Below are 15213 nucleotides of genomic sequence, written 5' to 3' on the forward strand. Positions count from 1 at the left end.
GAGGCATTGTCATTGTCAGACACAAACAAGTTGAAACAGTGAGTGAGAGAGCTACAGACGACTTTATCTGTTCCCAGTAGTGATTCAGAATGAATAGTAATAACAGCAGTAAATAATGTTGCAGGAAATTAAAATATGCATATAAGGTCACTTTAGTTCCACAACACCAGACAAAAAGTGCAACAGTGCAGCAGCTTTTTCCTTCTGCTTGAATGTTTTTTTTTGTTAGTCTACGAGATGTTCAGCCCAGTGTTAGACAAATTAAGTAGCCAATTAAGTACATATTAAAGATACCTGATAGATTAGTATTTACAGCAATTATCTTGTTTCCAAAACTCAAAAATCTTATAACTCCAGGAAGGCTTTTTAATTACATCTCTGATCTTTTGATTGAGCTGATAACATTCCATTATTTAGGTGATATAAAACACATCTCCACAAATAGTTGAGGAAGACTACAGCTACAAAAGTATCCACACTCCAACCAGTATTTCAAGCACTTTCTTTTGCGTTACTTTGATTTCCAGACTTGTGCAAAACAGATCAGATCTTAATTAGCTGGGCTGCAGCTGGGCTCATTAATATAATGTAAAATAGAACATTTTAGTGACAAGAAATGTCAGTCTGTTGGTATATACGGAAGGTTTAGTAAATATCATTCACAGTGTTAAAACCGTTTAAATGGTTGCAGTTTGTTCCCAGTAATGTCATGTTGTCTGATGAGACAATCCACCAAATCAAACAGAAATAACAAGCTGTTTAAAACCTCTTCAAATTCAGGAGGTTTAAGAGGAGGACGTCCGTGTTTAGGACTGTAATTAATCATACGTACCGTTCCTCACAGAGGGAAAGAAATATTAGCATCACTGCTAGTACATGAATATTGATTAGCGTGAAATTGCCGTCAGTGTGTGTGTGTTACCAGTGCCTGTATTCAGCCTCACTTCTCTATCTAAGGTAAATAGCGATAACATAAGGACATGTGAAGCCAGAAAGAGATGGAGAGAAAGAAGAGATGAGAGAGCATAAATAAGTGATGGGTTGTTGAGCGAGTGGTGTATGTCTGTAGGGTTATCTACAGGGAGCCTGTCCTTTAAACACATATACACAGAGAGAGAGGGAAAGAGAGGGGGAGGCGGTGGGCGAGAAGCTCTTAGCCTTTACTGAGGCGCTTCGCCTGTCAGTACATATCTGCCTCAAAGCGACATGAAGAGCTAAGAGCGAGAGAAAGAGAGGGTTGAGAAAGAAAAATGTTGGAGCAAAGGAAAAGACATACTCAAGAAGGTGTTAAGGGACGAGAGAGCTAGAGTTAATGAGAGGGAGAGAGAGAGAGGAAGAGGGAGGGGGCTTCCCTTAAAGACAGAGCCGAACACTCTCTCCTCTCAGTGGCACCGCAGGCTGAGGAGGAGAGCACTGGAAACATTAATCTCTCTCTTTCTTGCCACACTTGTCTGTCTCACTCATTCTCCCGTGCACACATCCCACGCTCTCCCTCCAGGTGATCACTCCGTTCCGTAGGCTCATCCTCTGTGCTGAGAACCGGAAAGAGATGGAGGACTGGATCAGTTCACTGAAGTCCGTCCAGTCCAGAGAACATTACGAGGTAAGAATCCCTTTAACTCATAGACAGATCCATGCAAGTTTGTGTCTGTGGTGGGGAGGGTGCGAAAAGATGGAGGAGAGAGGCGGGGAATGTTAGGAGATGCAGGAACAATAGATTTGTGTTAAGGTGGATCCTCTTTTGGATAGTTTGACAGGGATGTTGCTGTTTTTTCACCAGATATTCTTTATTATACAGTACACTGAAGGCAACTGGGGGCTCTACGAAGCTGTTAATGCAGAAGCAACAACCTCATGTTCAGATTCAGATCCCCAAAGCACCGGCGAACACACATATGCACGCAAGGATGCACATGTACAGTCACAGGTGTACTCCGCCACAGTCAGAGATACAGTAAGGAAGACACGCACGCAGTATAATCAGTATCAAACTATGTATACTCACACACACAAAAACCAGACACATGTTGACCATCAAAAATCATTGTCTTATTCTGCAACAGCCCAATTCTTTTACCCCTTATAACTCACTTGATAACACATAAACAGGGAGTGACTGCCTCCCCAGTCACTTACCACAACACTCATTTTAATGCTAGTTTTTTTTTATCCAAGACACTGTTTCTGGAAGAATCTAGAAAACAGGCCATCAGCACGACTGTCCCAGTGGGATTTTTTTTTCATCACACTGACTGTAACTTAATATTCCACTGTCAGCAAAAGCTGTAAGAGGAGTATGATTCTGGGCTTCGTGTTGACAGCGACGGGTTGTGGCAAGTGCGGGGGAGAAGGGGAGCGCAGGAAGAAAGCAGTACTGCATTTTAATGGCTTTGATTTGGGACTGAAATCTTACATAAGACCCCATCCCTTACCCCCTTACTGCACTGCAATGCAGCAGCACCCCCCGAGCTCACACATCACAGGGTGCACACATGTGCGCACGCGAACGCACACGCACCCGTGCCGAGATGTCAACATCACACCATTTTAATTGCTGTGTTTTCTTGTGTAGGAATCTAAATGTCCCAGTTTTGTAAGCACCTGTTACAATTCTACTTATGAGACACAAAGTGTGTCCTGGGCTGCACCAACTACTGCAGACGCAACGCCCACACTTGTACAGTACACTGCTCACATTAGCTTTCGCTGCACAGTGGGCTCTCTCTCTCCATACACTTAACTGTTATAGAAGCATCCTTTTTTTTTTCTTTTGACCAGGTGTCAAAATCACGAAGCAGCAGAGTCACATTGCCAGGCATTTCCCCAGATCTCGTCTTCATGAGGCTCCTATAGAGTAGTAAGACCAGACATTGGGGAAAGTGAATTATAAATATTAGGGAAAGCTAATACACAAGGAATTAATGTACTCAATCTGAAAAGGTCATTTCTATTTTTCATGTCAAACATTGTGATGCTCGCAATTACAATGAAGACAGTCAGTAACGGTAATATGCAGTCATTTGTAATAAAACCTACAGTAGATATGTCATTGTACGTGTTATTGCCATGATGATGTTGTGCACTGTGCTTGCCTTTCTGTGACTGTCATCCCAGTGCCGCCAACCTGTTTTAACCTCTTCTTTGCCAGACGGCACAGTTTAATGTGGAACATTTCTCAGGGATGCACAACTGGTACGCCTGCTCCCATGCACGGCCCACCTTTTGCAACGTCTGCAAAGATAGCTTGTCTGGGGTCACGTCTCACGGCCTTTCCTGTGAAGGTAGGTAGCACACACAAGCACTACACATGCTTACCGTGAAACATGTGAACGTATTTGCTGATTCACTCTTTCGCACAGTGTTTTCTTACGTAACACCCTTTTAATCCATGATCTTTTGATGCAGCTCTCACTCATTTCTACTTCTAATTACTGGCTTATAGGTGGACTTCCTACTGTCTTTTGAAAGATCAGACATACCGTTGTGTTGGAACAGATCATTTGGAAATGCAAGCCTGAGTGCTGGCAGTTTATATAGGTACTTTGGGAAAGAATATGAATATGTGGCGTAAGAACTTGTGAGTCATTGAAGTGAGGAAATTCTGTCCAAATGTAGCAGATTGGATAAGCCAAAGCCAGAGTGAGTCTTTGTGAAGCTCTGTGTTGTGAAGTGGGATGCTCATCAAACTGTTAGCTTGAAGTAGAGGGGGTGAAAAGAGCTTGTGGTGAACTGCCATTAACGTTGCACCAGCATATGAATTAAATGTCACTCTGTATCCACATGCTTTTATGTCATGCTCTGGTCTAGATAAGTGTTGACTCAGGCTTTTCAATTTTACTTTGGCATTTCACATCTCTCCATTTAGCTATAACAGGGACAACTGTTAACACATCCCATGGATGACGCCACATCTCCTCACCTTGAAAGAACAGTGAGGTGGGGTGTTAGGGAGAAAAGGGGTTGACGGTGGAGGTTCACACTCTTCTGTGTTTTTTTTAGCTGGTGTAAATTGTCAGTGACAGGCAGCAGACCCTAATGAGCACCATCTGCATATCCTCGTTCTAATTTTGCTAATGTTCCCCTGTGAGTGCATGCATGTGTATGTGTGCACACGTCTCAGTCCATGCATGGTAGGGGTGGGGGAAAAAATCGATACAGCATAGTATCGTGATATTTGCCATGGCAATACTTTATCGATACACGGATGCCAAGTATCTTTATTTTATTATATAAATTGCAGATGGGAGTTTTAACTTTTTGGTGCTAGAATAATAAAATCTATTGCTTTTTTAGTCCACTAGAAAAACTTAACAGGACCATATAGAGGACTGAAAAAGTGATATGAACAGAGAAATGTATCTTTTTAGATAAACAGATGCTTACAAAGTTTGACTTTAGGGACCTAATTGGAAGTTGGAAAAAGGTAATAAATTGCAATATATCTCAATATATTTAAAATCGCGATAAAATAGAATCGCAATATAAATCTTTACATTTACATTTACTCATTTGGCAGACGCTTTTATCCAAAGCGACTTACATTTGAGGAACAACATCCAAGCAAGAAGAAGAGCGCAGGACGTGCATGTTAGAGGTTAGAAGTTAGAGGTGTTATAAGAAGAAGTGTTCTCGGAAGAGATGAGTTTTCAAGAGCTTCTTGAAGTTAGAGAGGGACGCCCCTGCTCTGATGGCGTGTGGTAGCTCGTTCCACCATCGTGGTGTCACAGATGAGAATAGCTGGGACTGGGATTGCTTTGTATGAAGGGATGGCAGAGCCAGGCGGCGTTTGTTGGAGGAGCGTAGCGACCGAGAAGGAACGTAACTTTGTATTATGGAGTTTAGGTAGATGGGTGCAGACCCAGTAGTCACTCTGTATGCAAGCATTAGTGACTTGAATTTGATTCTGGAGGCCACGGGGAGCCACTGAGTAATGGAGTGACATGAGTCTTTTTGAGCTGATCAGAAACCAGACGTGCTGCTGCGTTCTCAACCATTTGTAAGGGTTTCACTGCACAAGCTGGAAGACCTGCTAGGAGGGCATTGCAATAGTCGAGGCGAGAGATAACCATGGCCTGTACCAGAAACTGGGTGGCGTACTGAGTGAGGTAGGGCCTGATTTTCCTTATGTTGTATAGAGCAAAGCGGCATGACCGGGAGACAGCACCAACATGGTCTTAAAAGGACAGCTGGTCATGAATCATGACACCCAAGTTTCTCACCACCTTGGTTGGAGTGATGGCTGAGGAGTCAGTTTGTAGTGTGATGTTATGGTGGATAGATTGCTTGGCTGGATTGACCAAGAGTTCAGTCTTAGAGAGGTTTAGTTGAAGGTGGGAAGCCTTCATCCATGCAGATATGTCCGAGAGACAGTCCGTGATCCGTGCCGAGACGGTGAAGGATAAGTAGAGTTGCGTATCGTCTGCGTAGCAGTGGTAAGAGAAGCCATGCGAGCAACTGATCGGCCCCAGTGAGGTGGTGTAAACTGAGAAGTGAAGGGGCCCTAGCACTGAGCCTTGGGGCACCCCTGTGGAGAGGCAGTGGGAGGGGGATAATTGTCCTTGCCACAAAACATTGTAGGAACACCCCGAGAGGTAGGATTCGAACCACAGGAGTGCTTTACTCGAGATGCCCATTGCTGAGAGAGCGGATAGCAGGATCCTATGTTTGACTGTGTCAAAGGCAGCTGATAGGTCAAGCAGGAGAAGAACCGAGGATTGGGCTGCAGCTTTAGCTGACCTTAGGGCATGTAGTTGGAGTTCTGATACTTCGCTCTCTGTGAGAGGAGTAAACGAGGAGAGTGAAGAACCACTGACCTGGGAGGGCAGAGGAAAAGATGTAGTAGGACTACTACAATGGCAGAGTTTGAATGTTTCAGAGAATTGGCTAGTTATAGCCGCCACTTTGCCTGTGAAGAAGGCAGCAAAGGAATCAGCAGAAAAGTTTGTGGGTGGTGGAGGTAGAGGAGGATTTAGTAGCGCTTTAAAAGTAGAAAATAATTTCCTTGAGTCAGTGGCACTGCTAATTCTGTTATTATAGAACGCAGTTTTGGTAGCACTTTGATGCTTGTTGAGAAGGAGGATAGGAGCAATTGGTAGCCCTTAAGGTCGGCGGGGTCTTTGGTTTTTCGCCATTTTCTTTCAGCCGCTCTGAGATCAGTACGGAGCCCACGGATAGTATCAGTTAGCCACGGGTGGGACTGGTTTGGGCGAGCAGGCTTGGTGGATAGAGGACACAGGCTATCCAGGCACGATCTTAGTGTAGAGCACAGAGATTGTGTGACATCATTGACCTCAAGTGAGGAGTATCGTGATAATATCGTATCGTGGGGCCTCTGGAGATTTCCAACCCTAATGCATGGGTGTGCTTGGTTTGGTTTGTATGTGTGAAGACAGTAAGAGCCTCTCCACTCAGGGCTCATTATCCTCTCATATTCAGAGCAGAAGGCAAAGAAAAAGACATAGGGATGGAGAGAGATACAAAAGACCAAGTCATTAGATCAACATTTTACTACTCTCACACATACACACACTTTTAATAAACAATAGGAGGATGCAATTTGAATTGTGGACACAGGGTAGCTAATGGAGCTCTGTATTGACCTTGTAAAGATTCCCTCTCACATTTCTTTCACCCTAGATTTATTAACACACAGCTGTTTTGTTTACTGTTAATATATAACACTCATACCAAGTTATAGATCCACATTGAGCACATGAGTTGTTAAGTAAAATCCAATAGGAGCCTACTGTCTGACTCGGAGCACTGGCAAATGAGAGACTATGAGAGGTGGATGATCAGCCATGTGAATGAGAAACAGGATGTGAGAATGGTAGAAAGAGGGAGAGAAGAAAAAAAAAAACAGACGAGGGCAGGAGAGTGTCTCTATTAAACGTCGAGAGCAGCCAGCCAAACAGTTTCACAGCAATCAACGCGGCTTAAATTTCCCTTCGATTTCCTACGCAGGACATTCGGTGGGGATTGATTTGTGCTACCAAGCCGCAGACACACAAACACAAACAAAGACAAACTCTTCTTCCTTTCTGTCTCTATTTCACTCTCACACATACAATCATAGGTCTACACACAGTGTTTTCTTCCAGTCTGGTTTGTGAACACTCTGGCTATGGCCTGGCTATTAACAGGCAGTGGTATCATGTCCTCTGAATTCTCTTAATGTTCTGCTAATGCTCTCTAACAACATTTAGCGGTAGACTAGATTGACACATCGATCAGTGTTGTGTATGAGCATGGGTGGGGTAGCCAGAAGCAAAGTTCCCCAGAGTACCGACATTATTCATGAGTCTGCTAAGTGCCTCAGCCTAATGGAGAAGAAGAAGGCGAGAGCAATCTCCTGTCTGCCTGTACATCTTTACAGGAAATATTCATTTTATATTTACATTTCACTCTTGTTTCTTATTTAGAGCATTCTGCATTAAGCACATTAAAAATCAAATGTGAGAAACGTGTAACTGCCGCTCCCGATGTTAAAGTGGTTACCTTCTCATGCATACTGAGTGAGCCTTGACAGACGAAGTTTTAAAAGTCATTTAGTTACCAACAGAGATACAGCAGGATCTTTGCTTATCCTGTTTGTCTTTGTTTAAAATACTCATTGGTACATCAGCCATTTTAAAGGAATAGAGAAAGTATTTTTATAACGCACTTATTTGCTTTCTTGCTGAGAGTTAGATGAAAGGATTTGTGTCACTCTCATATCTGTTAAATACTAAACTGGAGCCAGGAGAGGGTTTGTTTAGCTTCTCTGAAAGACTAGAAGCAGGAGGACAGCTAGCCTGCATCTGTCCAAATGTAAAAAAACTAACAAAAAAACACCTGCCTACTAAAGCTCACAAATCAACTTATAAATGCATTAGCATATCTCATTTGTTTATTCCAAACACAAAACAGAACAAACAACAACAAGTTGCGGTGTTGCGAGGGTAATGTGAACCTCGTATGCTAAGCGGACTGTTATCTTATGTTTAATGGACAAATATGATCTTCTCATATAACTTTGGAAAAGAAATAAGAGTATTTCCTGAAGTGTCAAAGTATTCCTTTAAAAAACTGTAAATAGTGTGGTAACTCAACCCGACTGGAATATGTACTAGTATGTGTAATAGTTCTAAGTGTAGCTGATAGAAACCAGGGCTGACCTATGCTTGCAGTACATCTGGCCTCATGTCACTCTGCCAGTGTACATGATGCTGAGTGGTGTTGATGAATGAGTGGGAGGGAAAATGTGCAATATAGCTATGTGGTCTGCTTTTTCCTCATTTGCCTACTGCGATAATGTGTTACTGAGATGAGGCGACTAAGGATTATCTTGGAGCTGATTACATGTAGCAGGCGTTTACTTTCACCTGTTCATCTGCAGAGCTAAGTGACTAATACTGCAGAAACACACAAATGGATGTGCAGTATGTGAGTCACTGTCAGATGTACGGTTTTGACACAGTATCCAGACAGTACAGCAGGTAGCTTTTAATGTGGAGCTGGATCCACCTGTCCTGTGTGGTCCAGGGTTTAAGTCTTTCTTAGCCTGGCTGGCTGCCTGTTGCTGGCTACTGATAAAGGGTTTGAAACCTGTGATGTGGAGCTAAGTCCTCATGCTTTGCTTCTTCTGTCTACTAGATTCCTAACAGTAGAACAGGCTTAGGGAGGTTAGTAATTACACACGCTGACATCTCATTAGGGCTTGATTCATTAGAACACTGTACTTTGCGGGGTGTGTCTGTCTCTGAATCATGCATCAGTGTCCAGTGTTTTTCAGCTTGTTGAGAAAAGGATCCACAGAAATCTGTGAAAGTTTGGTATTTTAGGTACAGTTAGCCTAGGAACTTCTTATATTACCTCAGTGTTTGAAAATGCCTGGGCATTTACTAAATGTAATTCCCATCACATAATTAGAAGTAAAGTTCATAACTATTTGCTGTAACACAATTAATGTTTCATTTGTGTTCTTCAACTGCATCCGTCTAATGTAGTGCCACAAAATAAAGCTGCTGAGTAATTGCTATGCTGGAAAACGCTGTCAGACTCTTATGTGTGTTGGTTGTTTGTGTCTTTCAGTGTGCAAATTCAAAGCCCATAAACGCTGTGCTGTCAGAGCCACCAACAACTGTAAATGGACCACCCTGGCTTCCATAGGAAAGGATATTATTGAGGATGAGGATGGGGTAAGTATTTTTGTGTGTGAAGTTATCTATGGTTTCTGTATTTAAAGGCATTCATAGTATATTGTAATGCATTAGGTAACCACATCTTCAGGAGCTGCTAACAGTGTAAGAACTATATTAGCCTTGTTTGTTACCTATGATGGTTAAAATGATGTTTTGGAGGATTTTCCCCAAGCAAAGAAAAAATAAATTTCTGAAAGAAATGCTGAAACACTGACTTGTATTGTTTGCCTATAGAGAACCCATTTCATATCAATGCTAAGCATGTTGAAATGAGTTCTCTGGATTCAAAGCAATTGATGCTGCCTATTTCTTGAACCATGTGTGTGGGTGTGTGTTTGTGTGTGTGTGTTGAACCTACAGATTGCTATGCCTCACCAGTGGTTGGAAGGCAACCTGCCCGTCAGTGCCAAGTGTGCCGTGTGTGATAAGACATGTGGCAGCGTACTCAGACTGCAGGACTGGCGCTGCCTCTGGTGCAAAGCTATGGTGAGACATCTGTCACATATGCCTAAATGCTTAATTTGCCCCCGCTAGATTACATTGTCATTTAAACAGGATTAAAATTAGACAAGAAGCTGATCATTTTAATGGTAATCAGAACATTTAAGACAACAAAAAGCATTGTCTCAGCACTAAATGTGGCTTGATGTGTTCATATGTCAAAATGACAGTATTGTATTTTTGTTAATGGTTTGTAGAATGTAAGTTTGCAATGGTAACTGCTTGTTTAGCATGCTGGCAACCACAGTTACATAAACTTTCATAAACACATACATATGTCGCTTCTCTGTTATAAGATTAAGATCAATAATTTAGTATTTATTTATTTATTTTTACAGGCACAATGCATTCCTTAACATTACTGTAAATGTGCCAGTGTTATCCAAATTTCCCACTGTTGTCCCTTAGCCAGATGTTAAATCAACTATTAAAATAATATTGAAGTAAATCATTGATATCATTTATTGGTCTCTTTCTTTTAAGTCACCATACTCGTAGGGAATTTTATGTCATTGCTGTTGTACATCAATGTGAGATAAATGATATTAAAGTCTTGAATCTTGTATTTGCTGTTCTTCTTAGGTGCACACAGCCTGTATGGACCTGTACCCTCGCAAGTGTCCTCTTGGACAGTGCAAAGTCTCCATCATTCCCCCTACGGCGCTCAACAGCATTGACTCCGATGGTGGGCGACACACACATGCATACACACACACACAGATACACACTCACACACACACATACAATCATGCTGACTCGCCCAAAGGGTCAGAGGTTGATGCACGTTGGAGCAATCGTTATATTTCAGAGATAAATAAATGAGATTTTTCCCTATTTGGTGGGATGATGTCTTGTCTCTGAACTTTGACCTTTTGCGCTGTCACATGGAAGGACTGTGGCAGGAGGGAGGGAGAGTGTGATGATGCACTGGTTTGGTCAACACAACAGAATCCATCATTTACACACACACACACACACACACACACACACACTTCCCTTGTAAACTGCTGGAACATGTGACAGAAAACAGAAAGAAAAAGACAATATCATTATTTTCCCTGTGGGTAATTGGTCTCAGCATCAAATCCACATTTTGTTATTAGTTTCCTGCTAGTCATAACAGCTATTATAGAGAGAGACGGGACACCAGTATGTGTTCCAGGAAATTGACTGTTGTATAGCGAGGTGGTCAAAAATAGCCTTATCTGACAGATTGGCACACACCTCTGTGAGGGTTTAAAATAGATCAGTATTATGAGACAGGATGTGTGTGTGAGAAGAATTAATTCCCAACTTTCTGTGAAAATTGACACACATATTTAACATTAACATGTTGTGTAACCTGAGGCTCCATTCAGGCTGTCTATTCAACAAAGTGTGTATGTGTTGTCTGTGTTTCTTTGCTCATATGTGTATGTGTGTGTATGTGTGCTTTTCAAAGCTCACATTAAACCCATTGTAGTTGGAGATCAGCACCTGCAAGACAGACTCAGATAAGCATGTGTGATTGGATTACTGTTGCTGAAGCTAATGGCTGGTTCTCGCATGCACACACACACACACACGCACACACACACAGTAGACACACAGCCCACTGAGTCTGTGAAAAGCTGGCATTGGCTAATTGGTAGCTGGATAAAAGAAAGTCAGAGAAAGGGAGGATGGGAATCCAGATGAAGGATAAGACAAAAGCAGAAAAAGGAAGAAGGGAAAGTAAAAGAAAAAATCCTTCGTCTCTCTCTCTCTCTCACTCTCTGTGTCCTTCACTCTCTCTGCATCTCCTCACGTTCCAGGACCCCCTCTGCCCAAATGTAGGCTGGGAAGAGGGGGAGTTTGGTTGTAATTGGCTGCGGGGGAAGACTGCAGCACGTGCTGGAGCGCCGTGACTCCACCTCCCCTTCACCCCCTCCCTTCCTCATCTTCCACTCACCCTCCCTCAACCCATCCTTTACTGACAACATCACAGAGAGAGTGAGAGTGAAGGAAGATGCCAGTGGTACAGGGAAAAGAGGGAGTGCCAGGAGCAGATATCAGTGCCACACACACACACACACACACACACCATAATATGGAGGAAAACCAAATATGCACATACAGTAGCTATCAACACAGTGAGATTTCTGTATGTGTGTGTGTGTGCGTGTGTGCTTGTGAGTGTGTGTGCTCTACTATAAAGCAAAACACGTGTTTTTGGCATGTGCTGTGCTCCAATGTATTTTTACACGCAGTCTCACTCATGAGACTTTGATGAGGTTGTTTAACAGCCCTGCTGCTCTAGTTTGAGCTGTACCCTGGTTGCTGGTTACAGAATATGAAAGGATCAGTCTAAGTCAGTCAATATCAAGTTGTCCAATATCACAAATTTGCCTCAAGAGGCTTTACAATGTGTAGAATATACAACACCCTCTATGTTTAGACCCTCTAGAATAAGGAAAAAATCCCCAAATAAACCCTTTTATAGGGGAAGAAATGTTAGAAACCTCAAAAAAAGCACTAGAGGAAGGATCCGTCTTCCAGGACAGACAGATGCAGTAGAGCAATATTGTAAAATTACTGTGTGGACAATCAGGATGACAAAATTATACGTTGTAAACATATATAAAGAATTTCATCGAGTAACATCCATGTGTTGCCAAGAGTGTATGTAATGTAATAGGTTATTGATTACAAGTTAGTTTTAAAATGTAAGAGTAGTGTCACTATTTTAATTACTTTATCAAAGTAATGATGTTGAAATGTTTTAAACTGTTAACCATTTTCAAAAGACAGCTTGAGAGGCAGTTTATCTGGCAGACAGGTGGCGCTGCAAAGTCAAACATGAGAACTAATCAAAAGCATCAGAATAGCATCAAACTTTACTATACGGCTGTGGCTGTAAATGGCAAAGGACGACATTGTGCACATGAAAAACATGCAAAGCAACAAAATGAATATATATATATATATATATATATATATATTATATACACTTACCGGCCACTTTTTTAGGTGCACCTTACTAGTACCGTGTTGGACCCCGTTTTGCCTTCAGAACTGCCTTGATTCTTCGAGGCATACTTTCAACACGGTGTTGGAAACATTCCTCAGAGACTTTGGTCCATATTGACATGATTGCATCACGCAGTTGCTCCAGATTTGTCAGCTGCACATCCATTATCGAATCTCCCGTTCCACCACATCCCAAAGGTGCTCTATTGGATTGAGATCTGGTGACTGTGGAGGCCACTGGAGTACAGTGAACTTCTTGTCATGTTCAAGAAACCAGTTTGAGATGATTTGAGCTTTGTGATGTGGTGCATTACCAAATGTCTTTACAATCTTATATTGTCCAATTTTGGTGAGCCTGTGTGAATTGTAGCCTCAGTTTCTGGTTCTTAGATGGCAGGAGTGGCACCGGTGTGGTCTTCTGCCGCTGTAGCCCATCTGCTTCAAGGTTTGACTTGTTGTGCGTTTAGAGACGGTATTCTGCATACCTTGGTTGTAACGAGTTATTTGAGTCACTGTTGCCTTTCTGTCATCTCGAACCAGTCTTCACATTGGCTGATTAGCTATTTGTGTTAACAAGCATTTGAACAGGTGTACCTAATAAAGTGGCCGGTGAGTGTATATGGCCTAAACTAGCCAAGAAAATATTGACATTTAACCCTTAATGTAATCATGAAAATTTTCATAAGTAATGTTAATTTAAAAACACATTTTTCACAGTAACTGTAACCCATTACAATGTAAAAAAAAATGTAATTAAATTCTAGTTACTCCCCAACACTGGTCGCCAAACAGATGAGACCTGAGCCACATGACCTCCTCTCCAACATGGAAACTACACAAACACACAAGAGGCACAACAATTTAGTCAAAAAGCACAAAAACATATTTTTCTACTTGACCCAAGTGGTATCCAGTCATGCAGGTTTAATTCACTATGATATCTATTGCTGATAGATCTGATGCCACTACAAAAAAAACTGTTGAAAATCTGTTTATGGTGCCTGCGGCGTCCAACAGATACTCATTTCCTCCCTTTCTGTTGCGATTTCTCCTCAGGCTTCTGGAAGGCCACCTGTCCACCATCATGTGCCAGTCCCCTCCTGGTCTTCGTCAATTCCAAAAGTGGTGACAACCAGGGAGTGAAATTTCTACGACGCTTTAAACAGCTCCTCAACCCAGCTCAAGTCTTTGACCTGGTCAACGGCGGGCCCCACCTTGGGTGAGGAAATCAAACTGACAGAGCTCCACAAATTCTGATGTGTATATCTGCAGACATAAATGTGTGTGTGTGTGTTTTGTCAGTCTACGCCTCTTTCAGAAGTTTGACAACTTCCGGATCCTGGTGTGTGGAGGCGATGGGAGTGTTGGCTGGGTCCTCTCAGAGATTGACAAACTCAATCTCCACAAACAGGTAGTGTAATAAACAGTATTATAGGCCAATTCTAATGTGTTTAAATATTATTTCTCCTGTATCAATTATATATATATATAAATTACAGTTGCTACAATTACAATTGCTTACTGTCATAAACATATTAGCTAGATATTCCTGAGAGAGTAAGCTACACGTCGATAGAAAATGAGGTGTCCTTGTGCCAGTTTAGCTTTTTGCCTTTGCTCCTGGCCGGCTTACATAAAGACGTGCTCATTATACACACACAAGCATACATGCACACTCACACACAGTCCTCATTTTGATTGCAGCAGGCATGTATTCCCCTGATGTCAAATAAACCCTCCGCCTGTGTTTCAGTGCCAGCTGGGGGTGTTGCCCTTGGGCACGGGCAATGATCTGGCACGGGTGCTGGGCTGGGGCCCATCATGTGACGATGACACCCAGCTGCCCCAGACCCTGGAGAAGTTAGAGAGGGCCAGCACAAGATGCTGGACCGCTGGAGCATCATGACCTACGAGATTAAGATCCCACCCAAACACAGCTGCCCCACCACGCCTGAGGGAGCCGACAACTGCCAGGTACTCACAGGAGTTGACAGATATTCACACGCATCAGCAGACACAATCAAACCCAGCAGGGCATCCAGACAGACATGAGTAGGAGGTAGTTGAGCACATGCTGGAAATAGTTCCTGACATTTTCAATTCAGCTTCACCTTAGCTTAAATTCAAAATTGGACAAAGGAATAATGTTTTCCACACAACAAGTCTTTTAGAAAGGTTTGCAATGTTTCAAGTACTGATTAAAAAAAATCTGCTTTAGATTGTTGGGCCTACTACAAGAACATCAGTCATGTATTGTTTTCTAAATACAACAAAAAGTCATGCATACTTCTAAAAAAAAAATGTTTTCTCTCCAGTTTCACATTTCAGCCTATGAAGACTCAGTAGCTGCTCACCTCACAAAGATCCTCAACTCTGAGCAGCAAACTGTGGTCATCTCCTCTGCCAAGTAAGTGTTTTAAACATACCAGCATGACCCAAACAGAAAATAACCAGCTACATGAATTTGGGGCAGGACAAACTGGCACTACTACTGAGATTGCCCTATCACAAATACACAGTATACACTTGCAGGTTAACACAC

The 15213-nt window shown here is 42.3% G+C and overlaps 1 protein-coding gene across 1 annotated transcript; it reads left to right on the forward strand.

Moving 5' to 3' along the window:
* The first annotated feature begins 217 nt into the window (after positions 1 to 217).
* LOC119904617 (diacylglycerol kinase eta) lies at positions 218 to 15097 on the forward strand. Its single transcript, XM_038721431.1, is given in 10 exon segments — positions 218 to 1603; positions 3149 to 3281; positions 9073 to 9179; positions 9543 to 9668; positions 10266 to 10368; positions 13728 to 13890; positions 13974 to 14082; positions 14425 to 14545; positions 14548 to 14645; positions 14987 to 15097. Coding segments are annotated over 10 exon segments (1110 nt in total). The 5' UTR covers positions 218 to 1549; the 3' UTR covers positions 15083 to 15097.
* Positions 15098 to 15213: the final 116 nt, after the last annotated feature.

The sequence above is a fragment of the Micropterus salmoides genome, unplaced genomic scaffold (genome assembly GCF_014851395.1).
Source record: "Micropterus salmoides isolate LMB-PRFRI ecotype aquatic unplaced genomic scaffold, ASM1485139v1 Ms_hic_scaffold_15, whole genome shotgun sequence".
Taxonomy (NCBI): domain Eukaryota; kingdom Metazoa; phylum Chordata; class Actinopteri; order Centrarchiformes; family Centrarchidae; genus Micropterus; species Micropterus salmoides.